The sequence below is a fragment of the Helianthus annuus genome, chromosome 6, assembly GCF_002127325.2.
Source record: "Helianthus annuus cultivar XRQ/B chromosome 6, HanXRQr2.0-SUNRISE, whole genome shotgun sequence".
NCBI classification, from domain to species: Eukaryota; Viridiplantae; Streptophyta; class Magnoliopsida; order Asterales; family Asteraceae; genus Helianthus; species Helianthus annuus.
In genome coordinates, this window is record NC_035438.2 from 28,355,121 (window position 1) to 28,383,118 (window position 27,998).

Sequence of the window (27,998 nt, forward strand, 5' to 3'; positions counted from 1 at the left end):
CCTCCACTGCCTCCTAAGTTCTCTCACCCTTAAGTTTTATATATTTATACGTATTGCATGCTATATCAAGAAACTGATTGCATGACTGAAGAGAACATGCATGCATGCATGCTAAGAGATTAGGGATTTAATTGTTCTATGAATGTTTATCATGGTGGATGTAGTGAAAGGAGTTTGTGTGTTTCTAAGTTTGATTTCTATATTATATTTGTATCCGTTAAGTTTGATTTCTATATTTTATTTGTATCGATTGATTTGTTTCAGCAATGGCGTTTTTAGTTGAAACAAGTTATGGTTGTCAGCTAAATGTGTACGTTACTTAGTTATTGTGTATTGTTGACATTTTGGTTGAATGTGGCCCGCCCGCTTATGGTGCAATTCTTCGTCTTTATTGTATCGGTGCAAAGTATAGAAAAATCACATCTTAGCAGCAATATATTCATATATAATTATCATCTTCAATGTTGTTGCAAATTACAGGTGAGTGAGTTAGTCAATTAACTATTGACTAGGTGTTGATTATTTTTGTGTTGACCAAAGTGTATCCTAATTTGCATCAAACAAGTGTGAAATGCATGCTTGTTTGAATTTTAATTTATTACCAAAGGCCCATCCACAATGGTTCTTTCCGACATGAAAGCCGACTGAACATTCGACACAAGTCACAACACTCTTAATTACCCCTTTTATTCTATTAGCTAGGACTTTAGATATTATTTTGTTCACCACACCTATTAATGATATTGGTCTGAAATAAGAGAGAGTTATAGATCCAATACCTTCGGAATAAAGCGACGAGGCACTGCATGTATGGTGCACGCTCTTTAAAGTTCATTTAATTGTTATTAAGAAATAGTTATAAAGAGTAAAAATAAATAACTGGCATTCATGATGACTAATTATGAAGGTTTTGTAACTATATAGATCCAAAATTTTCTTGATATTTTTGGTACCTAGGTATATAGAAAATTTGAAGCACAAGAAAATGTGCTACATGAAGAAGAAGTTCACTCTAATCCGAATCAGCTACGTCCTATTAGCAGTGACACTGATCGGTGCGGTTTTAGGTGTGAAAACATACACATGTTCTAACGAGACCAAACATGATGGTTCTTTTAACACAACCAACAAGGCAATGAGTCCATCGTGTCGAAAGAGTCTTGAGTATGCAAACAATACGAATGCCACTAAAGAGTTCATGATGTGTGGGCTAGAGGTGAGAGGCGGGCGGATGCGAAAACATGAAGCCTAATGCTGTTGTGGCTCAAGATGGTTCAGGACCATTTAGAACCATCATGGATGCGGTTAGGACCGTGCCCAAAAACTACAGGCGACCCTTTGTTATATTCATTAAAGAAAGGTATTTACAATGAGTATGTTAAAATACCTGAGCATGTAAATAAATAAATATGTTACCTTCATTAGTGAAGGACCAACCAAAACAAGGATCACCGGAAACACAAGTCATAATGATGTACTAACGACTTTCAAGACTGCTACCGTTGGTAAGTTTATTTTATTGTGTGTCCAGTAGTTCGGGCTAAGGTTAAATGTTTCTGGTGAGGATAAACGTACCCCTATGAAAAAAATAGAGTGATGACGTGACTGATTTAGTAGGGGAAAGGGGTATATTTAGTACAGACCCCTGGGAGGGGTAGCTTAGCACAAGGCACAACCCTTTGCTTTAATGTTTGTAATTGATATGTAACAGCGGTGAGCGGAGATGGCTTCATGGCGATGGGCATAGGGTTCGAAAACATGGCGGGACCCCTAAAGTATCAAGCAGTTGCCCTTCGTGTCTCCGGTGATATGGCCATCTTTTACAACTGTGCAATGAACGGATACCAAGACACCCTATATGCCCACTCTAACAGCCAGTTTTACCCCCAATGCACCATCACAGGAACCATCGATTTCATATTCGGCAATGCATCAGCCGTCTCCAAGACTGCAAGATGATTGTCAGGAAACCACTTGACAACCAAGTGTGCACCATGACAGCCAGGGGCGAACCAACCGCACATCAAAAGGTGCATTGGTCCTCCAGGGCTGCACCATCACAACTGTACTAAAACAAGGAGCAGCCACAACCATAGCCCCAAATTCACCATAAACCATTAAAAACATATTATGCAAACTACAAAAACGGAGTCTTGTTCACTGAACCAAATTTAGAATTCGTCACTCGCATACCCATCATACGTATAATACAAAACTAAACTTGGTCACCATTCTAACAAGAAAATCTCTATATCAATAAGAACTTCAAAATGAAGACAAAAATTAAGAAAAAAAACTAGCAGCATGGTGATTTGCTCCAAATCTAGCTCTACCGCTACAGTCTTTTGTGCATTTTTTACCTACTGTTTTCCCATAATTGCAAAACATTTACGCCTTCTTTTTGGCTATTATTTCAGCGATCAGACTAATCTGCAAGAAACTATCATGTTAATAAAAAATACACAGAAGGCTAAAGTGGATGAAAGTTTTACTCACATATTGGTCAAACGATTGCACTCGAGCAGCATAGACCAAATAACTTTCTTCATTCTCGAGTCCAAAAATATGTAATTAGTATGCAGAATCGCGATCCTGATAATACCCCAATAGCTTACTGACAAGTGGAACGAAGGCAGCTAATGCAATTTGAAGCTGTTCTGAGCTATTTAAACGAACGCTAACTTGACCGGAACCCTTATTATTTAAATTAAAACGACCAATCAAATTAGTAGACCGACCAATAGGAATCTGCGACTGTGCATTCCATCCAAGCGCCAGATCACCATGCCAATCCATAACCGAGAGACCAATTGTTGACAAAAACCGACCCAAAGGATAATCTTTATCTCTTAACGTAGCCTCCAAACTGCCGCCATAAGCCACATCACCACGACCGATAACCGCTCCTCCTGCCACCACTAACTGCCCTCGTTTATTAATCGTTAATTTGTCCTCAAATTTAACACCACCGGTTAACGAGTCACCCATGTACGTAGCTGAAAAACCCACTGACGCTTTGTTTTTTCTGTAATTAATGAACCGGGTGTCGCTTCTTAAAGTATACGACATTTCTTTTCCGACAGTCTGCATATCTAACGCTAAAGTTGTTGACTTTGACTTTCCATGTTAACCATGTTTCGCACTCGATACCTCCATTTGGAGATTCGCATCCTTTTTATCTTTGGTAATCTGACCTGAAAACGATATGGGTATCTTTTGTTTAACTGCAAGCAAGTGTTCCACGTTAATTCCTTCATAACCAACATCATGGTCCCAACCATGTGGGTCAAGTACGGGTCTAATGAGCCATTGATTAGCAGACTCGAGAGCCCGATACCGATGCGTCGGGTTATCTGCATCAAACGAAGCAGGTAAATTCATATCTTGAGCCGCAACAGGAACCGTTGCAGAACCGTTACTGTCTTCTTCTACATTATCGGTTAAATCAGTTGGGAAATCTTTAGCTGCTTCTGCCATTTTCTTCATCATTTTTCTTTGTTTCTTTTCTTCGTGCAACTGTTTCTTCATGAAGAGTTTTTCTCTGTATTCCAATTCATCGTAATATGATTTCTTTTGTGCCTTACTAAGCTTTGACAATTGGGAATTAGTCAACCGCTTAAACGGTGGTAACTCATCGTATTCCGATGATTCCTCATCAGATGACTCATCCATGTCATCACCGTCATCATCATCACCGAACTGCTCATGAGGTAGCTTAAGCTGAGGTCTAGATTGTAAAAGATTTGAAAGAATATACGGTAACGGCGGTGCTCGAGTTCTTGCCGCAAACGGCTTGCCAGGTGGCGAATCTTGCAACTTTAAAAGCATATTAGCTTCAACCAGAATCTTCGAAGCAAATGAAAGTAGTAACAAATGAGGCTTCCACACTTGACCGTTCGGCAAAACCCTTTGACCAGCCCGATTCGTTCTACACGCCGAATGGTTTTCAACTAAGGAAACAGGGTTCATGAGCCGCATATCACCCGCAGCCTGTCGAATGGCTTGCTGGACCACATGAGACCGTTGGGTCACAAACATGTCGTAACTAGTAGCTGTACCATTCGGGCCTTCGGGTGGAGCCGATGCAGCATGGGTCAAGACCACAATAGCGTTAAACCATATAGATTGACCAAATATATCGGTTATCGTTCTCAAAAGTGGCATATCACCAAAAATCCCGAGTTTGCATATCCAAACGATCAAGATACAACACGATATCCGGAGGTGATTTTTGAATAAACCGTTTAACAGAGTGGAGAATTTTCTCGTTTTTCCTTTGATCAGCCCATGAAGAAAGAAGGCCCGGTGTGTCAATAACACGAACCTTTATCCCCTGCACGGTTCCAACAACATCTTGAACTTTCCTCGTTCCAACTTGAAACGCATCGGTTCCGAACTTAACTTCATCAAATATCGAATTAATCGTTGAACTTTCCCGACACCGGTTTTCCCAAGAACCATGATGGTGCACGAAAACTCAAGCGGTTCTTGACCAGCGGCTTCCAACTGCTCAGCCATGGCACTAGCACGCTCGAAGCTAAAAGCCGCAACACGACCTCCGTTGCTACCTCTATTTGTTCAGCCAAACCTAACCTATATAAGACCTGAGCCACAACAACGTTATGCGGGGTCTGCCCGAGCCTCCGGGCAAGTCTCAAAAACTTGACCCGAATCATCTGGAGCTTTTCACGGGTGTCGTCATTTTCATCAGGCTCCCCGATCGTTGGTTCATCAACGACTTGGTTTTGCAGAGAAGCGTTTCCGTTTCCGTTTGGCTGAGACTGAACCACACGGTGTGCCGGTTCCAGTAGCGGTGCACCTCTGCCAAGACCAGCGGGACGAGTTGGAGCTGTCGATGAAGATGGGGTGGGATGAGTGCGGTGGTAGGTTTGGAATCAGGTTTGAGATTAGGAACAGGTGTCGGTGTTGTAGATTTTGGTGTAGATAAAGAAACACCGATAACAGACCTCGGTTCTGGTTCTTTCTTCACTGGCGTATCTTGTTTCACTTCATTTCAATCGGTTCACTTTTTTCATCATTGATGACTGAAGTACTTTCTTCTTCTGTTATTTTTTCATTTTGATTTCGTGAAGATAAATCAAAACTTTTCGGTTCTCCCTCTTGAACTTGTTCAGCTGTTGGTACGTCTTTATTTTCAGCAACCAAATTATCGTTTTCATTCATATCTCTATTTGCTTCAACTCCTATCTCTCCATCTGGCTGTGTTTCGAGACTCACGGAATCTCCATTGACACCATCTCATTGAACCACTGTTTCATCCGGATCAACATGGTTTGAAACTCCATTTTCAGAACTTTCCAAAATTACTGTAGCTGGCTTCTCGCTAACCTCTGAACATTTTCCGATACATCTGCGTTGGATACCGTTTGAACCTCATTTACCCCATTGTCTATAATCTCATTAGTCATGTTTTGCTCATCAATCACATCCACCGTTTTCGCTTCCTCTTTTTCACCAATCACTGACGCATCAGTTTCCACTCACTAGCCTGATCTTTTGCAGTATCGTCGGAAGTACTTTCTCCGTCGATTACCTGCAACACATTAATCCCTTTTCTCCTCGCTACTATCGTCATTCACGGCCACATTAGCTTCAAATCCACTCGGCTGTTTTCTGGCAGTATCGTCCGATGCATTTCTCTCCTTGCTACTATCGTTATTCACGGCCTCATAAGCTTCAGATCCACTCGGCTGCTTGCCGGCTGTATTCTCAGATGCATTTCTCTCCTCACTTCCATCCGCCATATTAAGCATTTTTTCATCCGATTCATCACAATCCACAAACTCGTTACTTTCTTTTATAACGGGTTGATCCCCGTTTGTATTACCATAGGTACTTTCCCCATCAGCCACCTGCATACATCACCAATCAATAAAACAAACAAACTTCTTATTAACGAAAAACAAATAACAAACAACGATAAGATTACCTTCACAGGTACAACCTCCTCAACACGATCAATATCAATGTTCTCCGAAACCGTTTGACTCTCACTAGAACCCTCTGATGCATCTTCTAACTTCTCCGTTTCCCCATCTAACCGTAACGAAACACCCGAATCGCCACCGTTCTCAACACCACCATTTATCCCCTCAAAAACATCTTTATCAAATTCTTCTACTTCTAACTTCACTTGTTCCACTTTACTCACACCATTTTCCATCACAACCCCCTAAAATCTATCTCAAGAACCTGGATCCCTAAACCCATAATAAAAATAAATAAAAAAACCTAAAAAAGATAAATAAAGCAAACATATACTAAACCAAATATTAACAATAATACAATCAAACACAGGTCAATACACACTATAACAATCTATATTCAACAAAGATACATAAAGTTGAAAACTTGAACTTGAATTCTAGATAAAAACTAGGGTTTAAGGAAGCAAAGTGATGTATATTAAAGGGATAAAAGGTGATACCTGAACTTGTGGATTGGTGTTGATGATAAGAAAAGATGAAGAAGAAGAAGAAAGGAGAAAGAGCAAAAGGGGGAGAAAAATTATAGAATTTTATCGCATCCCTGTTGGAGCTATATCTTACACCTAACTTGTACTGTTTCGAGGGGTATCAGATCGTACGGTGGATAATGCTTCATCAGAATAATCGTTGGTTTAGGGCGACTCGTATTATTATCTAAATCTTTTTATATACATAGTAATCAGTATAGTTACCTCAGTATATGGGATCTCTCTTCAATTTAGCATGTAACTTTTATGGGCTAATCAAATAAAAAATTAACTAATGAGGTGATGGTTTATTTGTAAAGGTAAAACATTTTAAATATTTTGGGAGGGATGATATTGGGTTCAAGTCCATCATAGGATTAAAAGAAATTTATTGTTCAAAAAAATTAAAAGTTAGGTAGATTGAGTAAAAATGAAGTTTAAATTTTTTATATTTCAAATCAATTGTTAAGATGAAAATATTGAAAAAAAAAAATAATATAATGAATATTTTTGGAATATGCTATTTTTGGACTCTCTGTTCACATGTATGCAATATACTTCTCTCATCTTTTATACATTCATATTTTTTAATATGACAGTAATTTTTTTTATAAAAAAGTTGCACCATAATATATTTTCATCTTTAATTTGAGTAGCTATTGATATATCTTAAAGAGCCCAAGAATTGTGTTCTATTTCTATATTATATAACATTTTTGTGCTTGTTTTTTTACTGGACTTTGTACTATATTTTTTGTGCTGAATTTTTTGTGCTTTATTTGTTTGTACTAAATATTTGTGTTGTATTTTGAGAAAACAAAAGAGGTGAAAGTTTGTGTTTTATGATAAAAATGTCATTTCATCCTGTTTATAAGGAATGTCACATGTCATCTCTATAATATTTCTTAGGCTACTAAGACAAAGTCCACGTTTTAGTGGATCTTCCCCCTAGTCTATACATACATAATTTATATAACAACCTAGAATACTTAGTAACTAATAGGTAAACTTCACTCATAACAAGGGTAGCCACGACGCTAACGAATGAGCATACCCAAACTGACACACGACACAACTAACCACATTAAAACTGATTTACAACAGCTAGATCATCAAATGAAGATATTAATTGATCTATATATATACCATAACGTACCAAGAGCCTTATAGAATCCTTCAAATTTTTTATGTCCTTGTTAGAGAAAATCTTCTCATTCCTTACTTTCTAAATTATCCAACACGCGATGATCAAAGTACCTTAGAACGCTTCCTTTTCTCTAACCCCAGACCTCGAGAACATTTATAGGTATAACAGATCTCTATGGAAGAAAATGAAGAAAATAGGCACCCAACACTAACAAACTGCCATACCACTGTAGAGATAGAGTAGGTTGTGAACAAGTGATCTACTGATTCGATATTGAAGTCACATATGGTGCAATTTAGATCAACGAAACGAATGTTCCTTCTCTTTAAAACATCAAAGGTAGGGATCTGATTCAGCCCTGCCCTCCACGCGCATATGTTGCATTTGTTCAAGACCGAGTTACACTGATCCAACATAAAGTAGTTGCTAACATCAATATCCGAGTACATCGATCTCTTGACCGAACCCACAGAACATTGGCATGTGTATTCCCCCAACTAAGACAAAGAATCTTTACATTCAATCTGACTCGTCAAATTAACTAACTTGCTACGAAGCTCCAACTCCGCAAGCTCCTTTATCGAAGTCGATTAGCGTTTCCAATCCCAATTTCACATGACTTTCTGATCAATCCAATTGCACCTATCTTTGATCCTGCAAACTTTATAATTTTCGAATTTGAAAAGGTGGAAAAACGTATTGAAGCTTAGCATTTCCCACCCAAATGGCAACCCCAAAGGTTAATAACTAATAGTTAGTAATTATATAATGATATATTGAAATCGGGTATGATCTAGAAAATATTTTTTTAACAATAGAAATAGAATGCGAAAGGGTAAAATAAGAAAATAAGGAAAGTAGGCATATAAACTGTGACACGTGATGCAATCATATACTAATTTATTATGTATATATATGTTTTTTTTATCATTTAGCTCACACACCCTCTAATCAACTCTAACTCTATACACTTTTGTTTGTTATTGTATTTAGACATTCAACCTCATGAGGAGGGACACATTTCCATACACATTGGTAGTTCTAGGCCACAAGCCCTTGGGTAACATGAATGTTGTTGGTGGTAACTAACTGCTCATATAAAATCTTATATTATCAACATATTTTGCAGCATCAACGTGTTTATCTAAAACATTCTTTATTCTATAAGGTTGATTGTTTAGGTCTCACTTAACTTTAACGTATAAGGAACAATTTGAGGTGTGTATCTATATATAGTAATAAATGAATTAGATGTGGGACACGTGTCCCTACATCATGCAACTAGATGGATGGTTTTGGCGGGAAAACATAGCCACAAGTACATCTTCCGCATTCGGATCCCGTGTTGGGTATCCATATCTTGATTGGTGACTCCGAGTATATAAAGAGTTAAACAAAAACCCTACCTAAATGAAACCTATCAATTCTCCCCATCTCATCGGCCGGCTCCGGTTGTTCTACTCCCGCTCACACGATCTTCAAATCTTATTTCATTCATCATGATCATTCCATATGATTCAAGGTTTGTATTATGTATATTTTGTTTTCACTGATGGTTTCTCCTAATTTCTGTTTTTACATTCGATGATTAATTTATTTAGGGTTTACATCCGTTGATTGTTCATCATTGTAACTGATTCTTATTTCACTTTTCGTAAGTCACATTCTCACAAGTGTTCTAACAATTGTATGTTTCGTATTTAGTTTTTACATCCCCTGATTGATTTTACCTTAATGTTAGAAGGATTTTATTGAAATTTGTCTTTTATTTATTCGTAAATCACATATAATGGTGTTGTTTATCCTCCATTACTTAACTTTTACATCCCCTGATCGATTTCGTCTTTATGTTTGAAGGATTTTATTGAAGTATTTCTTTTATTTATTTATAAATCACATATAATGGTGTTGTTTATCCTCCAGGTATAGATACGTATCAGAAAATACTGTTATTTGACTTATTGTTATAGATTTGTATAGATTTGTGTATTTCTTTGTGTTTACATCTGATCGTTATTCCGTATATAGTAGCAGAGTGCAATTCTACAATTTGGTGTTTTTGATTTTTTGCAGTCTGCTGTTACTCTTTATGTGTACCCAAATTTTAAATTGATATGTTATTTTAAATTTTAGCAGTCCAGATACATGAATGGTAACAACGTCGAAGTCCATGTGGTTCTTCTTTTCCATGTTTTTGCGACTTGAACATCTTTTCATGTAAAAGTTAAAATAAAGTATACTAATCAACTATATTTGTTCAATACACATATTATACAGATTTAATAAATCTTCTATGTAGGTTTTTTTTAACTGCTGAAATGTTTTTTGAATTTTGTAATTCATTATACAGAAAAAACTGACCGTATAAAACAATGTATATCTTATATTAATTGCATGATTTTTAAAAATTATCAAAACTTAATAAACTAGGAAATTGAATCTTCTATATTTGAAATGTAACCGACAATCATTTCTTAAAATAATATGTGATTGATTGTCTTTTTTAAACTTCCAAAAATACTTACCAATCATTCCAAAAAATTAACATTGCGTAGTTTTAAATTAGTTTACGGATTAATAGATAATCTTGTATACCACTTCAATTGGAGAACAATAAGATTACTATGTTCCGGTACTCGATGCTCACCTAACTAACTACACCATCAAGGCGAAGATCATATCATTGTGGCATAAAAATTGAATGGTGATGAAAGCAAGTATATCGAGTTGATATGGTTTTGATGATGAGGAGGTTACTGTTTTTATTTTAGTTTTATGAACTTCCTAACAATTTATTATAGATTATTTGTTATGCATCTTGATGAACTTAAATACATTATGTAATTTTGATTTCAGGGTTCGTTTATGCAATGTAGTTGTTTTGAACAAGCTTTTCAAACGCTTCCTCAAGCATTTGATTGTTGATGACTGTTTATTGATTTACAAACCATCTCTTGCGAAAGATACTACAAAGATAAGGTACGGGAAAGGATCAGAAGCTATCTTTGTATCCATTCAGTTCTGTTCTTAAAATAGATTAATTGGTCTGGGCCTCGGTACTATTTTCGTTTCACTGATTTTAAATCTGTGTTGACCAAAAAGGTTCCAGCGAATACTCCTATAGGTATGGAATATTTACCAGTTATAGTTAACTTGTCTGTATTTTTATCAAAACTATGTTAATACTTTTTAAAAAGTCAAACGTATATTAAACTAACACATCTTTCTGTTTCGTAGATTTTCTTGGATATGTGGTTGTGTCTTATCCTATTGAGGATGTGGATAAAAAGGATGGCACTAAAACCAAACGAATGAACCTAACTCTCAAAGATCTCCAGTACTCACTTTAAATACATTACATATATATACATATATATAGATTTCATATTATATAAGCTTTTATTCTTAAAATGTAAACAATTTATTGTGCAGTGATACCAAGATTAGTCTTACATTATGGGAAAACTATGCAATCGAGATGTCCGATTACATGAATGGTAAGGACCGAGAAGATCATGTGGTTCTTCTTGTGCATTTTGGCACGGTAAACATCTATCAAGGTACTCATTTGAAATAAATTTAATCAAAGAAACATAAAAATTTTTCATCTATTTTAATTTCTTATATATATACTAATAAATAAATATCCTATTTATGTTCCTTTTACTTGCTAACGATTGATGCAGAAAAGTTGGCCTTACCAATATGTTGAAGCAAGTCGTCTTTTCATGAATTCTGATATTGATGAGATAAGAGAGTTCAAATGAAAGGTATTTCTGAGTCATTTTCGAATTAATAGTTAAAGTGTCCTTGTTTTATTTTTCTTTTTTAATACATTACTCCATTTCTAGGTATGTGGAGAAGGAATTTTCTCAGTCGTCTTCCAGTAAACAGTCATGTTCTCAAGTGATATCCAATGTTGAAGAACAGTTTTTAAATGCTGGTGACTTTGTGTTCAATGCTTTCATTTCTTCCATTGAAGTGGTACATTTTCCTACATCATGTATTTTGTCGTTAATTGTGGCTTATATTCTAATTGTTTATTATAATAGGAAAAGAAGGTTTCATCGTTGGTACTGTATGCAATATCAAATAATAAGCCTTGGTACTTATTTAAAGCATGCAATCACTATAAGAAACAATTGAAGAGAGATCCAGCTGGTTGAAAAAGAGATGGCAGCTTTGACGTTTAGATCAGAATATCATTGAGTGTTCAAACGGTGATTGCGAGGCTGTTGACATTACCCCTATTCATCGGTATAATATATATCTTTTGATTACTGCTTTTTTGTAATCATACATAACATAGTAATCTAAGTGCATGTTTGGATTTTTGTTTGTTTATTGCTGCCTACTAGATACAAGATACCTCTAAGGGTTCAGGATTCGACAGGGACTGTGTCTTGTACGTTGTTTGATTATGAAGCTATTAAGCTTTTTAGAAAACCGCCAAACAACTCCTGGATGTTTATACAAAGGTTACACCTTTAACTATTTATCCTCAATTAATTAGCTTGACAGTTTCGATTGAAGGAGGCTTTCAAACAACTCCTGGATGTTTTAAATAGGTTGACAGTTCGATTGAAGGAGGCTTTCAAGCAATTCCAGATGAGTTTGATACGCTGATCAACAGAAAGTTTGCTTTCAAATCAAAGTTTCCAGTTTATAACATTGCCACCAGTCGGAAAACTATGGTATTTCTATGTATCTTCTGACGATGACATACTCTCAGCGCTTAGAGAAAAAATGGAAAATTATGAGGTATATTAGTAGTACCCAAGAAATATCTCTATTATAAACATCTTTTTTTTCCACCTAGCACGCTCCCCGCGGGTGATACAATCACCAGTTTTTTCTAAATATACAATTTTTTTTATCTATATGTTTTTTTGAGTAGGTTGATCAGTCTGAGTTCAAATGTTCAATTCACTGTCTGATTCGGTCAGTAATGTAAAATTCATATCCAAGGTAACATTTAAATTTTGCACAGTGTCCTTACTTAATACATTAATAACCATAGAAATTAATTTTTGAATGTTATTATTTATTTATTCTGCAGGAATCACAATCTGTAATTGGTGACAATGTTACACCAGAACATGTTGATGTTGCCGATCTGGTCAGTCAAAGTTGGAAAAACGTCAAACGTAACCTTCAAGAAGTTTATGATGTTGATGCTGTTGACAGTTCTTCAAGTAAACGTCCGAACATTCCGGGTGATGTTGAAATAAAGATGCTATCAAGTTTGACCTCATCACTCCTAAATTAGAGAAATGAAGGAATCTGCCCAGGTCTTAATTTGAATTTCCATTTTAACATATTTTAAGACTTATGTGTTGGAATAAGGCCATTATATTGCTATTGATGTTTTTATGGATTTCATTTTGACAAGTTTGTTGGAACTATTTAAGGTTTTTTATATTGGCATTTGGTAATATCTTATGCTTTATTTGTAGTTGCTTTTTGGTAGTAAATGTTACCGGAAAAGGTGTTTTGAATATCACGTTATATTCATACTTTTGAGTTGATTAACCTTCATTAACCTCAATCAGTTAAAAGTTGTTGCTTCAATGAGACTTTTTAAGAATCTCTACTTCGATACCATTTCACATATTCATAAAAGAAGAATTTGTGTTAAACCAATTTTATTATGTTTATAGTTGTTGTCTAAAATTATTTTATTAATACATACTTATCCTAAAATAAGAACTGATGCATAATCAATTTCGTGTGAGTCACAACGAAGTTTCACCCATTATGAGAATACTATTTTTAACACCTAATATAATTATGAATAAACTAAGTATGTATTTCAACTCGATAATTCTCACTATAAACTGACCCGTATCCCAAGTTAAGAAGTATATGTAATACACATGCTAAATATGGTATGATGTGTCATGTTATAGTGGCCTTCGATAATGAGATGGCATCACCATAAGGGTCTTCACATTGGTTATCCTACAAAAAGATGGTACTACAGCGAAATGAATGAACCTAACTCTTAAAGATCTCCCATATTCACTTAAAATACATATATATATAGTTACATATATAACTGATATATTGAATAAGTTTGTATTTTCAAAGTTAATATATTTCTTGTACAGTCGTATTATTAGTCAATTTCAGTACATTATATAGTTTAAAACTTGATCTTACAAATTTATAACATATTCTACATATATGCAATAAACCCACCAAAAATACATGTGTATCAACACTATATATTGGGGATATTTTAATAATATCTCTCACACAATATACCAGTTATTTCTATTCCTTCATCACGAGTACCAGGAAACCTTTCATCTTCAACAAGTTCATCAAAAAACCTCTAAATCTTCATCGGTAATTTCATGTATTTTTCATACCTAAACTGGTGTTTGTGTATTATTTTTCATCTTATTTACTTTAAATGTAAACCTTTCCATGTCCGATTATGTATCTATACATGCAATCTATATACATGAATCTTTTCTTTGTCTTCATGTATTATTTTCTGGTTAAATGATTGATTACATCTCCGATTGGTGTGTTTTTTCATCTTTTTTACTGGCAGTTATTTGTTCTTTATGTTAATAATCTATGTCTTCAATCGTATACAATTATTTGGTATAAGGTTATCTCGAATCATATTCTTGGATAGTATGTTTTTGTTGATGTTTTATCTCTGAGTAAACCGGAAACCAAAAAGTTTTCGAGATTGTTTGGTCTGGATGATAATAAGAAATGTCTTCATTCTTATACAATGGATTTTGTTTATATAGTTAAGGTATAGTGATCGAAAGTATTTGGTTTGACATAAACTTATTTGAAGATTTCGTTTGTTTTTAATGGACTATGTTTTGATTAGGTTTACTTTTGATGGTTAGATTTGGCAATTTTATATAAAATGTATCTATTCTTTTATTGTCTTATTTTTTTTAATATTTTTTTAAAATCCTGTTGGCAGTGTTAAGTGTTCTACTATGGTTATTGTATGAAATTTTACTATTACAAAATATTTGCTATTCAAATGATACTTATGAAGTGTTATACAACAAGTTTATATGCGATCGTTCTTGTTCAATTTTTAAATTTTTTTTGTTTCAGCGTATTAAGGATAATGGATCGTATTGGAGATGACATGTTGTTTGAAGAAATCTTATCGAGACTACCTTCAAAGGTAGTTTCTCAATTCAAGTGTGTTTGCAAACCAATGGTGTTATGGAGTTATCTACACCAAAGTTTGCTTTAATACATACACCGACGACTTTCAAGTTACTACAAAAGAAGCTGCTGTCTTTGGATGAACATACCATTGTCGTTGACGACATAGTATCTGGCAACTTGGAGGTCGATACCAGAAAAGTCATCAATTTTCCATACGATGTCCAGCCATCAAGACTAATAATTATAGCTTCGTTTAACGGACTGATGTTAGTTTGCATTAGGCGGACTGATGCGAATCAGCTCGTCCTTTGGAATCCAACAACTCGGCGTTTTAAGTTGATATCGGACGACTATTTTAGTCGTTATTTTGGTCGACATGACGATACGGGTGGATGTACTTTGACGAGAACAACGACTCAAGGTTCTTCATATTAACTGTTCGCAGGTGCAGTTACTGCTCGTGTATACTCACGATATAATGATTCATGGAGAAATCTGAGTTTCATCAAAGGATGTCTGTTAGGTTCAAACTTTTATTCATGGTCGACTGGAATTTATTCAGGCAAAACAATTTATTTCACTGCTTCTAATTAACTGGATTCCTCCTGGTGAATGTAATATTGTTGCATTTGATGTTGTATCTGAATCCTTCAGTATTCTTCGTTTTCCCGAACGTATTCAAGCGAATCCTTGCCAAGTGCATTTTATAACAATTCGAACAAGCTACATGGCATTCTTGTGCGATATTCTGATGAGGTAATTGCAGAATTGGGTGAAATACGAAGATGATGATTGGATAACGTTTTTACTTTCAGCAATGCTCGCAAAGTTCAACAGTTGGAGCCTCACCAAAGGACGAATATAATCAAGAGAATAAGTGGTTGGTAAACAAGTATTTGGGGAGATACAGTTGAAGTTCAAATGTCCAACGAATCTTTGAACTACATTCAACACGTTGACAGCTTTAACGGACCTAAAGGCGCATTATATATGGAGACAATCGTTTCGCCTTTCCGTTAGGAAAATGGATTTAAATTGAAAGTATTTTCTGTTTTGTTTATCGAATTATGTTATTTGTTTTAAGTGTCTTGTGTTTTATATTTTGGTTACCTTAATATTAATAGAATTATGTGTATTGCTTTTAATGTTTATTTTTGTCCAAAATTTTGGTTTATTAAATTACATATTTTTGCATACATTGTGGTGATATTCCTTCTTTAAATAATTAATTACCGTAAGTGAATCTGAAAGAATAAAAAAAATAAAAAAACAAAACTTCCTGAAGTATAATCTCTATTTAATTTATTTTTACAAATATAGATATTATTTTCTAACACCACAATTATCGTTAAACATTAATCTCCAAACATTATAATAATTATATTGAACGCGTAACATAAAAGTTAATAATTACATAACAAACTTTAAACACTCATGGATGCCAAATTTTAATTTGACTTAAACCGAATACAAGATTTGTTAGGAAGGGAGAGAAGACACTAATTAGTTTACTAATTTGCTATATGTATTTGTAATTCAAATATAATTTTCCCTCTCCTCGATGTTCCAAGTTATATTTATGTTTTCGAATTGATTAACGTTGATTAACCTCAATTAGTTAAAATTTGATGATTAAATGACACTTTTTAAGAATCACTATTTGGATACCATTGACATATTATTAAAAGCTTACAATTTGTTCATGCAGTCACAAAGATGTTGCCCCATTTTGAGAAGAATATTTTTATCACCTTATACAATTATTATAAACTAATTTTCTATTTCAAGTTGATAACTGTCACTGGAAAATTACCCCTCTCCCGAGTTAATAAAGTTATATATAAGACAATCCGTTGTGGGGCGAAATTTTTAAAAAAACATTGCAAAATAACGCCTTAAAAAGCCGCCAACCCCATTACATGGGGCGTTAAACTTTAATAATTTTGAAAAACAATCCTAATAGCTTTTGAAACAAAACGCCCAATACCCAAATTGGTCCAAAAGTTTCTTTTTGACTAACGAAAGTGGGGTGACTTTAGTGGTCCATGTGGTTATCCCTACATAAAGGAAAGCACTACATCCAAATGAATGAACCTAACTCTCAAAAAACTCCCGTACTCACTTTAAATACATTACATTTATATAGATAGAAATATAAATTGCATATTGTATAAGTTTGCATTTTCAAATTTAAAATATCTAATGTACATGGATACACATATTAATCACTTTCAATACATTATATATTTTTTAATTAAAACTTACAAACCTTAAACATGTATCCGCGAGACAGAGGACTAATACCCGACCCGCCCAACCATTTTGTTAACCGGACTATTATAAATAGATATTTTAGTAATAATAACCACAATATCTCACCTTTTCTAAATCTCTCAACACAAGAACCAAGGCATACTTTCATCTTCAACAAGTTCATCAAAAATATCTCAAATCTTCATCGGTAATATCATACATTCATAGTTAGGTTTCCATCTGCGATTATGTTACCTTAGATTCAATCGCATATCTGGATCGTTTTTTTGTGTTCATCTTTTAATTCTGGTTAAATGTTTGATTTCATACCCGCTTTGTGTATTTTTTTCATCCTTTTTACTCGAAAATCTTTGTTCTTTATGGTAGTAATCAATGTCTTGAATGTTATACGAGTTTTTGGTATAACATTTTAAGTATGTATAATCTTAGCTACTAAGTGTTTGTTGATGTTAAATTTGTCTCTGATTTAACCGAAAATAAAAACAACATTCGAAATCGTTTGGACTGTAGTTTAGTAATCTATGTTTGCAATTTTGTACTTTTATAAAGTTGTTTATATTGTTACGGTACAATTATCGAAAGTATTCGGTTAGACATTAACTTATTTTGAAGATTTCGTCTTTTTATTAATGGATTTTGTTGTGATTAGATTAACTGTTAATGGGTAGATTTCATGATTATATAGATACATTTTTTATTTATAATTTTTCTTTTTTATATTTTTTAACATCCTTTTTCAAGTATTACAATTTTACTATTATCTTTTATACTTGTATAAATATTAAAGTAATGGTGTCATGTTGAACGCATACGTAGGAACCTGAAATGGTTTATGGATTTGCTGCTCGTGTCCATAACAATGACAGAAAATCGTTGGTTAGTTCTAATCTTATAAAATTTTGGACCAACATAATTCAATTTTTAATTAATGGTCATTGATTATTCATGTTATAATTAACATTAACATTACATACTGTGTTTCTTTATAGAAACTTCCGGCATTATATGCCGACTGGATTAAACAATTCAACTACCCATCTAAGAATGCTGTCATCCGCACTGTCGATGGGATGATATTCAAAGTAAAAATTATTAAGATTGCAGGCGACTACTTTCTGTATAACGGGTGGCTTGATATGGTCACGTCTTTGAAGTTACCGTCATCTGCCTGGGTGGTTTTCCAATATGAAGAAGCTTTATCTTCGTTTCGTCTCATCTACTTTTATCAAGACATAAATCTTGCTCCGGGAGAGTATTTCTACTACCAACCTGGAAATCCTTGGGACCGTGATAACTGCATGGTACGTATCCCATTTTAAATTCTATGTGTTTAAAATTTTGAAGTGAATAATTGTTTTGAACGTTTGAACTTATATATGTTTGCATATCACGTGTAGTATGTGAGTAGGTTGTTTGTTGATCACAAGATGCTTTCAACTTGTCCATATTATCCTGTTGTGGTACGTTCCTCTTGTAATCGGAAATGGTTCGTTCGTATGGATATTTTTGACAATGATATCTATATTACAACTGGTTGGAATCGAATCAAGAAGGAGATGTCTATTACTGATCATCATTTGGTCGTTTTTGAAATGGTTGATTTGCATACATTTGAGATTAGTGTTTTCTGTTGCAAACCCACCCTACTAACTCTACCACCAGAACTTTGTGTTGTCAAAGAAGAACCTACAAATGAGGTGATTGATATTTCTGATGATGACTTGCCTAATCCCATTCCGGTAGTTGGTGTTGAAGAGAGTACGGACGATGAAGTACCGGTTGTATTTCGCGTTGACAATCATTATGTAAGTTTTTGAAATTTACATATTACTTCTGCAATTGCATGTGTTGTTTTGTATTCATTATAAATCGATGACCAATTTAATAACCAATATAAATATTTAATTATTTTATTTTTATTCGTAGCGACTAAAAAGAAGTGGGCACAGTTGCACGGTTTGGATCGTAAGAGGGATTTGATTATTAAGGACTCTGCCGGTTTTACTTGGGACGTGTCAATTGGTGTCGAGCACTCTGAAGGATATCCGCGCTATAACGTGACTGGTATGAAGAACTTTGTTCGAGACAAACAGTTAGTCAAAGGTTCCGAATTTCATATGGTATACGTAAAAAGTAAAGGTATCTTGATTTACCGTTGACGTGGTGGTGCTTGATCGGATGTGTTGGGTGTTAAAAACAGTATTCTTATCCTTTTGTGTTTACTTATTAGTACATTAGCCGTTTTTGTTGGTATGATACTTTAGATTCACTAACGACATGTTCAGACACTTATTTTTGCATGTTATGTACATGTTTTAGTATTTTCCCTTTCCAACTTCCTCAATCATGTTTTCTAAATCTTTTAACTTTACGGATTTGGAATGTTTGCGTCATGATGTTATGAATGATAACTGTTTGGACGCTTGGTAGGTTGTCAAACTTACTATGATATTGTTACTATAGGAAGATTCTAATTAATTATCTATTAGACAACAATTAATGTTATAAACTTATAACACATCCTAAATTTTCTAAAGTCTACATTGAATCCCGGTTAAATTTAGGTTGCTCTATATTTTATGGCCTTTTTTAAAGTTCTATTTAGACACTTAATTAAAATACGAAGTTTTGGTGTTCATTTAAAATTAATGTTAATACACATAGTTAATACATATTTATAAACTTTTATGATATAATATAGGTTTTCCATTATTTTCCTAAATTAAGTATATGCAAATACACCTTCCAAGTTTTTAATAATTCTTAAATTATTGTTCTCATTTTTGGAAAGTTTTAAAATTCGGTAAATTAGTTTATTGATTGATGATAATAATTATGAGCAAACTAATCCTTCTCTCAACAATTATGACAAATTCGAAGATAAGTTTGCAATATTTTTCAAACATAATATTAACATATTAAAGAATTATAATAAACATAATAATTAATTTCTCATCCCACATATTCCTAGCATATATCTATCCCAATTATATAATCTCACGTATGACAAAATCTTGTAATGAATGATATATATATACATTCCATTTATAATTTTTTTTTTCATATAAATTAACAACAATGTTTTCATTCAATACATATCAACTTCTATAGTTTTTTTCTCTTTCTTCTATAAGGTACTATCGAAATATCTTTTGTAATACCTACTCTCTTTTGTTTTATGATAACGAAGTACTTTAGTTGGTTATTATATGTGTGTTTTTTTTCCTAGGTTTGCTTGTATCATGGAGAATATGCCATTTGAATTGTTGGTAATGGAAATTTTTTTTAGGCTCCAACTCAAATCAGTTGTTCGATTCAGAAGTGTGTGTAAAGATTGGTATGAAGCACTAACAAGTTTTGAATTTCTGATGAAGCATTGCAGCCGCGTGAATAATAGATTGGTAATATATTTTTTTTCCATATAATAAATGGAAAGAAATTTAATTTGCTATATTTATATTTAACACTCCTTGTAGTGATTGTCAAACTATTTTCGAAATTTGTAACAGGAAAAGCTTCTTGAAGAAGGCATCCATCCTGATCCGTTTCTCATCTGATAATACGAGGGGGCCGTATTTTGTGTCGAATTGTCTTCTGGGTTTTTCAATAAATATCTGTTTTTTATATTTATGGATAATATCGTATTGGATTTTAGGTTTTTTATGTTTGCAAAATGTTCGGTGTTTTATGTTTTCATTATCTTAATTCAATGTGACTGATTTCTTATAGCGGTGTTATATTTCATATATGTTCTAATTTTTTATTGGTAAGTAACAAATAATACATCAAAAAAAGGTGTACGGGAAAACTTACTTTGGCCATTATGAAAAGACTATTTTTGCATATATAACACTTATACATAATCAATCATAGCCCAACTTACTTAAATACACCCCTTTTTTCAATTATAACAAAAAAACAAACAAACTTATTAGTCAAATTAATTTACATATTATGTGAACTTAATTTTGTAAAATGGATGAACTATAAATTTTACATACATTTTCGGGTTATTTTATTACTATTAAAAATATATTAAATAACTTCAAAACTGGAAAAGCAATCGAATTTTTTGTTTCTACAATATTTAGTCAACCTATCATATGAGTTATATATAGATAAAAGACCACTATATGAAAAGAATTTAAAACCTTATTTAAATTAGGCGTGTATTATTTTATACTAATTGTAAATACAAGTAATTAATAATTCTTTTAATTACAATATTCTAATTAAAGACCACGTATTTTTTTTAACGTAACGAAATTTTTAATATTAATTAGTTTAATTTACTTCCTTATATATTATGAATGTAATTATTAGTTATCCTACATACGTTATATAAATAAGTTCATTGTTTGAATAAAAGTAGTTATCATTTTTGTTATTCATCAACCACTTACTTGAATTCCTTGTCAAAGCATCTAACAGTATCTTTTTTTCGTCTTTAGCTATCCTTTTTCTTTTATTCGTCGTCATACCAACGATTCTACATAACCTCATTTCTCAGGTATCTGCAAAACTCTTATTATGTTATATGTTCAAGTTTTAAACATTGTTAAATTATAATATCCGATGCTTGTAAAATTGTTTTTTTAAGTTGAATGCAATACAGATTCCTGATCATCACCTTATATCATCCAGTCATTCCATATTCTCAAAATACACGGTTACGTAAGTACTAATAACCTGTACATATGCAGATTTACTCATATTACAGATTAAGCATCACCTTATTGCATCACACTAAACCAATTGAGTCACCTATTAACTTCTTATTGTCAATTTTATTAGGTTCCATCCACATTTCTTATATCAGCAACTGTTTTCAAGTTACAAACGTGAAGTAAAAAATGTAGTCATACTTCATACGAATTGGTTATGCATCATTTTAGGGCTTTTAACAATTGCCTAACCGACCTAATTAACACTTTATTATATTTTGATTTTGTTATTCCTTTATATCCTTTTATTATCAATTTAACGTATGTTGTCTGCTTTGACTTATGAATACAGCAAATGGCAAGTAAGAGAAGATTTAAAAATACACCGTTGATTGATAATACTTTAGTCGGGGAATCATCTAACAGTAAGTTATTTTAGTACAATTGATTTTGTTAACAATTACAATTACATGTATTCCATTTGATATTAGTAATCTCTATATATAATCACACGTTAAAAACTATGTGTTTAGGTACGCTTCCAAGAACACCGTTGTCCAATATTTCCAATGGTAAAATTGTTATATTACAAGTTTTTATTGATTGTTGGATCATTATAAATTCATTTATTGTACAATATAAATATATTTATATTTTGTGGACAACTTTTAACCACTAATCTAGGTATATCATTCGCTCATACACCTCAAACAGTTATTGGTATGTTATATATTTCATTTTGTTCAGTTATTTAACGGTTTCATATCATATGTTGTGCTTATTGATTTTGTATATACATAATTTATTAGGTACAAATGATTCAGTTTCGATTAGTTATAACTCAAATGGTATGTCATATCTTAAACTAACTTAATATATGTTATCTCAGTCACTACACTTCTTACGTTGTTATATTAGTTTCTTACACGAATACGATCTAATCTATAGAGTTTTATTAAATTGAATATTTCAGGATTACTTGCTAAAGAAAGAAGAAAAATGCGGAAGCTCATTCTTGATAGCAAACGTTCGAATTCAAAGAAACAAACTACTGGTCCTGTTAGTAGAGGACGCTCAAAAGTCAACAATCGGTCTCAGGTCATCGACAAAGAGAATTATAATTCAAATATTTCTTCATCATCTAATAATTTTCACACCGTGCGGAACTTGAAATATGTAAACACATCAGCATCATCAAGTACCATCACGACAAGTATGTTATCTCATCAACTTTTATTTCGCATTATAGTCTACAAATTTTTAGACTTTATGTATTGCTAAATATATCTCAGTAGCTACTGTATTTTTATTCAGTAGGTGGTCTTCCTTTGAATAACGAATTTACCACTTCTACAAGTACTCGGTTTTCTATTGAGTCAAACATTGTTACACAAAGCAGTAACTCCATTGGTCAATCTTCTTCAACGTTAACAAAGTTGAATTCCGGTAAACAAAAGCTTTTACCTAAGAAACGCCGTATTGATCCTATTCCAATGTTAGATCTTACGTCTGATGATGAGAATGTAGTGTTTGCACCCATCCAAGACCCTTGTAAGGGTGTATCAACAGGTTATACTAATTCTGAGTATTTGTTATTTTTTTATTAGTTACTTATACTGTATTCGTTAATTTATTCATTACTCAGTGATCAATTTGTTTTATGTTAGAATATTTGGATCACGGTAATCAAAGCCTTAAATGTGAGATGTGTGATTCATTGTTATGGACTGACGAAGGTGGTAAAGGGAGAATTACATTGGGTAAGTTAACCTATAGCTTATGTTGTGGTTATGGAAAAGTGGAGCTTCCGGATTTGAAAGAGCCTTCTTCAATATACAAGGATCTATTTGCAAATTCTAATGAAAACAGCAAGTATTTTCTAAAGAATATCCGTCGATATAATTCTATGTTCGCATTCACATCCATGGGTGGAAAAGTAGATTCAAGCATCAATAGTGGGAGGGCACCTTATGTATTCCGTATAAGTGGACAGAATTTTCATACATTAGGTGGTTTGGTACCTGCACCTGGAAAACAGCCAAAGTTCTCCCAGCTTTATATTTATGACACTGAGAATGAAGTTTCAAATAGAAATAAGTTGTTCAGGTATTTCATACAAACTATTGTTTTTTTTATTTTTTTTTATTTACCAATACACAGATGTTATGTTATGTGCTAAATTTAGTTAACACGTCTTTCTTAATTCACAGTGACTCCACAAATAAGTCCGACTTGCATTTAAAGCAAATAGATCTTCATCTCATAAAGTTTTTAAAAGACTTCTTGGATAATAATAATCAGTTGGTTAAAAGTTACAGAATAGCACGAAACCACTTCACTGATAATCCTAATGAGAACTTCAAACTTCGTATCATTTACAAAAGAGATCTTGATGGTCGTACTTACAACTTGCCTTCATCTTCTGAAGTTGCTGCATTGATTGTTGGTGGTATCCAAGAAATAGTTGACCATCGTGATATTGTTGTTGAGTCTCACACTGAAGGTCTTCAACGAATAAGTGAACTTCATCCATCATATCTTGCACTTCAGTATCCAATTCTTTTTCCCAATGGTGATGACGGATATAGAATAGACATTCCTCATAGGGATGGTATAAGTACTTTAAAGAAAATTAGTCCCAAGTGTACAATGAGAGAATTCTTTGCTTATAGAATCCAAGATCGATCAACTTCATTTTCGGTAATATTAAATGCCCGCAGATTGTTCCAGCAATTTTTGGTTGATGCATATACCATGATCGAGAGTGAAAGACTTAATTATATCCGTTTTCAACAAAAACATCTTAGGTCTGAATCATACACAAATCTTCAGAAATTTAAGAATGAAGGAAAAGAGGATCTATCTAACACTGGGGTACGGTTAGTACTACCATCATCTTTTACTGGTGGATCTCGATATATGCAGCAAAATTATCTAGATGCTATGGCTATTTGCAAATGGTTCGGGTATCCTGATTTTTTCATTACGGTGACATGTAATCCTAAGTGGCCAGAGATTATCCGATACCTTCGAAATACTTCTATTAAGCAAGAGGACAGACCAGATATTATGTGTCGTTTGTTTAAGATGAAACTGGATTCAATTATAAAGGATTTGAAAGACAAGAAAGTGCTTGGAGCACTAAGTGCAGGTATAAATACAATGTAAATGTTATTATTATTATTATTATTATTATTATTATTATTATTATTATTATTACTATTATTATTATTATATTATTATTATTTTTAGTATTAAATTGTTACACTTACTCTAATACTATTAATTTTTTTTTTGTAGCGGTTTATACTGTTGAATTTCAAAAACGTGGGTTGCCACATGCTCACATTTGTATTTTTTTGAAACCTGAATCCAAGCTTCTCTCCGTTGATCACATAGACAAATTCATATCTGCTGAGATACCAAATAAGATTCAAGATCCCGCTCTTTATGCTCTTGTATCCGAGTTTATGATTCATGGCCCATGTGGAAATGCAAATCCCAAGTGTCCTTGTATGGTTGATAATAGATGTTCAAAAAAATTTCCAAAAAAATTCATTAATGAAACAATTACCGATGCTGAAGGTTTCCCTGTATACAGAAGAAGAGATAATGGAAACACCATTATCAAGTCCAAAGTTCAATTGGACAACAGAAGTGTCGTTCCATATAATCCGCTTCTTTTGAAAAGATACCAAGCTCACATTAATGTAGAATGGTGCAATCAAGCGGGTTCTATCAAATATTTGTTTAAATACATTAATAAAGGTCCAGACAAAGCATCGCTTGTGGTGTCAAATGGAGACGGTACAGAAAACGAAAAAACATCAAAGGATGAGATAAAAGCTTATTATGATTGTAGGTACGTTTCCGCTTGTGAAGCTTCTTGGAGAATATTTGCAAATGAAGTTCACTATAGGTTTCCTCCAGTTATGAGGCTTCCTTTTCATATGGAAGGTCAACAAAATGTTGTTTTTGGTGCCGAAGATGATATTGAAGAAGTGTTGGACAAGCCATCAGTCTCTTCATCAATTTTTTTAAAGTGGATGGAGATGAACATAAATAATGAGGAAGCACGGAAGCTTACATATGTTGAGTTTCCTACAAAATTCTGTTGGAAACTAAAGGATAGAAATTGGGCAGAACGTAAAAAAAAATTATTACAGATTGGACGCATTCATTCTGTTTCCCCTGCTTTGGGTGAACCATATTTTCTTAGAATTCTTTTAAACAAAGTCAAAGGACCAAGATCCTTTGAAGAAATTAGAACTGTTGATGGCCAATTGTTTCCAACCTTCAGGGATGCATGTTATGCAATGGGTTTGTTAGACGATGACATGGAATACATCGAAGCTATTAAAGAAGCCAGTTTTACGGGAGATGGTCGGTATATTCGTGCATTGTTTGTCACTTTGCTGTTGTCAAACACATTATCAAGACCTGAATTTGTTTTCGAACAAACATGGAAATACTTGGGGGATGACATTTTATATAAAACGAGAAAAGAAACAAAGAACAAAGGTTTGTTTTTGATTTATTAAGCATAATACTATTCATAGTTAGTTTTTCCCACATATTTTAAATGGCTTTACTTTTTGCTGTACAGATCTTGTAATGTCAGATGACAGATTGAAGAACAAGACATTGGTGGAGATTGAGAAGTACCTCATTCGAAATGGGTCCTCTTTGACACGATGGCCAACAATTCCTTATCCTGATTACGATTCGTTTGCAGTTGGAAACAATCGTCTGGTTGACGAAGAACTGTCTTTTAGTGTTCCTGAGGTACAGAGTGAGTTGGATAGTCTAAAATCTTCATTGACTGACGAACAACTATATGTTTATAATCAGATAATGACAGCCGTTGAAGGCGAGAAAGGAGGTGTATTTTTTGTTTACGGATATGGAGGAACCGGGAAGACGTTTTTGTGGAAGACGTTAGCCTTAACCGTTAGGTCGAGGGAGCAGATTGTTTTAAATGTGGCTTCAAGTGGTATTGCTTCACTTCTAATGTCAAGAGGTAGAACGGCTCATTCTAGATTTCACATCCCCATTAATTTAGATGAGAGTTCTATGTGTCACATAAGGCCCGATGGTGATGTAGCTTATCTGCTTAAACAAACTAGGTTGATTATATGGGACGAAGCACCCATGGTACATAGACATGCGTTTGAAGCTTTAGATAGAACATTAAAAGATATTTTTGTCGATAAAAGCAATTGTCAGTCGGATGTTTTGTTTGGAGGTAAGGTTATCGTTTTTGGTGGTGATTTTAGACAAATTCTTCCTGTTATTCCAAACGGAAGTAGGCAAGAAATTGTTAACGCTTCATTGAGTTCTTCCTATATCTGGCCCCATTGCAAGTTACTTACTTTGACCAAAAACATGAGATTGACTGTTGGTGTTTTACCATCTACAATCGAGTCGACAAAGAGATTTGCCCAATGGCTTCTTGATATAGGCGAGGGTAAAGTTGGAGGGGACAATGATGGTGTAGCAACTGTAGAAATACCATCTGATTTGTTAATCACAGATTCTTTGGATCCCATCGAAAGTTTAATTCAATTTGTATATCCATCTGTTCTTGAAAGATATAAGGATCGAGATTATTTTTCTGAAAGGGCGATTCTGACACCAAAAAACGAGGTCGTACATGAAATAAATGATCGACTACTAGAATTGTTTCCTGGTGAACCAACAGAGTACCTGAGTTCTGATAGTATATGTGCGACGGAGAAAGGTATCGATTCATTCCAACAAGAGTTGTATTCACCTGATGTCCTTAATGGTTTAAAGATATCTGGTTTACCTAATCATCGTTTGGTTTTAAAACTTGGAGTTCCAATTATGCTTCTTAGGAACATTGATCAGCAAAATGGTTTGTGTAATGGTACAAGGTTACAGGTTACATTTCTTGGAAAGAGGGTCATAGAAGCTGAAATTATATCAGGTGCTAATGTCGGAACCAGAACATTCATACCAAGAATTAGCATGATTCCCTCCGACAAAAAAATTCCTTTTGCTTTTCAAAGACGACAGTTTCCTGTTGCTGTGTGCTTTGCTATGACGATCAACAAGAGTCAAGGCCAATCTTTATCTAAGGTTGGATTGTTTTTAAAAGAGCCCGTTTTTACACATGGCCAGCTATATGTAGCATTGTCAAGAGTTAAATCAAGGGAAGGTGTGAAGATGTTAATTCTTGATAAGGATGGCAAACCTACCAACACAACAACTAATGTGGTTTACAAAGAAGTGTTCACACATTTATGATATGTGTCTGAAT

At 33.6% G+C, this 27,998-nt stretch overlaps 2 protein-coding genes and 1 pseudogene across 2 annotated transcripts; 1 reads left to right on the top strand and 2 right to left on the bottom strand.

Moving 5' to 3' along the window:
- Positions 1–2,404: 2,404 nt before the first annotated feature.
- LOC118479525 lies at positions 2,405–4,883 on the bottom strand (annotated as a pseudogene).
- Positions 4,884–5,564: 681 nt separating this feature from the next.
- LOC118479526 lies at positions 5,565–6,581 on the bottom strand. Its single transcript, XM_035974082.1, has 3 exons — positions 6,449–6,581; positions 5,951–6,221; positions 5,565–5,873 (listed from the first exon to the last, which is right to left on the bottom strand). The coding sequence occupies exons 2-3, from the start codon at positions 6,182–6,184 to the stop codon at positions 5,565–5,567; spliced, it is 543 nt and encodes a 180-aa protein (XP_035829975.1). The 5' UTR covers positions 6,185–6,221; positions 6,449–6,581.
- Positions 6,582–11,302: 4,721 nt separating this feature from the next.
- LOC110885323 lies at positions 11,303–27,985 on the top strand. Its single transcript, XM_035974083.1, has 21 exons — positions 11,303–11,379; positions 11,474–11,606; positions 11,675–11,727; positions 12,520–12,553; positions 12,682–12,865; positions 12,969–13,033; positions 13,079–13,110; positions 14,718–14,790; positions 17,868–17,927; positions 18,041–18,352; positions 18,449–18,856; positions 21,667–21,725; positions 21,846–21,897; positions 22,068–22,140; positions 22,525–22,563; positions 22,689–22,928; positions 23,033–23,284; positions 23,383–23,821; positions 23,926–24,866; positions 25,016–26,236; positions 26,322–27,985. The coding sequence occupies exons 1-21, from the start codon at positions 11,303–11,305 to the stop codon at positions 27,983–27,985; spliced, it is 6,411 nt and encodes a 2,136-aa protein (XP_035829976.1).
- The last annotated feature ends 13 nt before the right edge of the window (positions 27,986–27,998 follow it).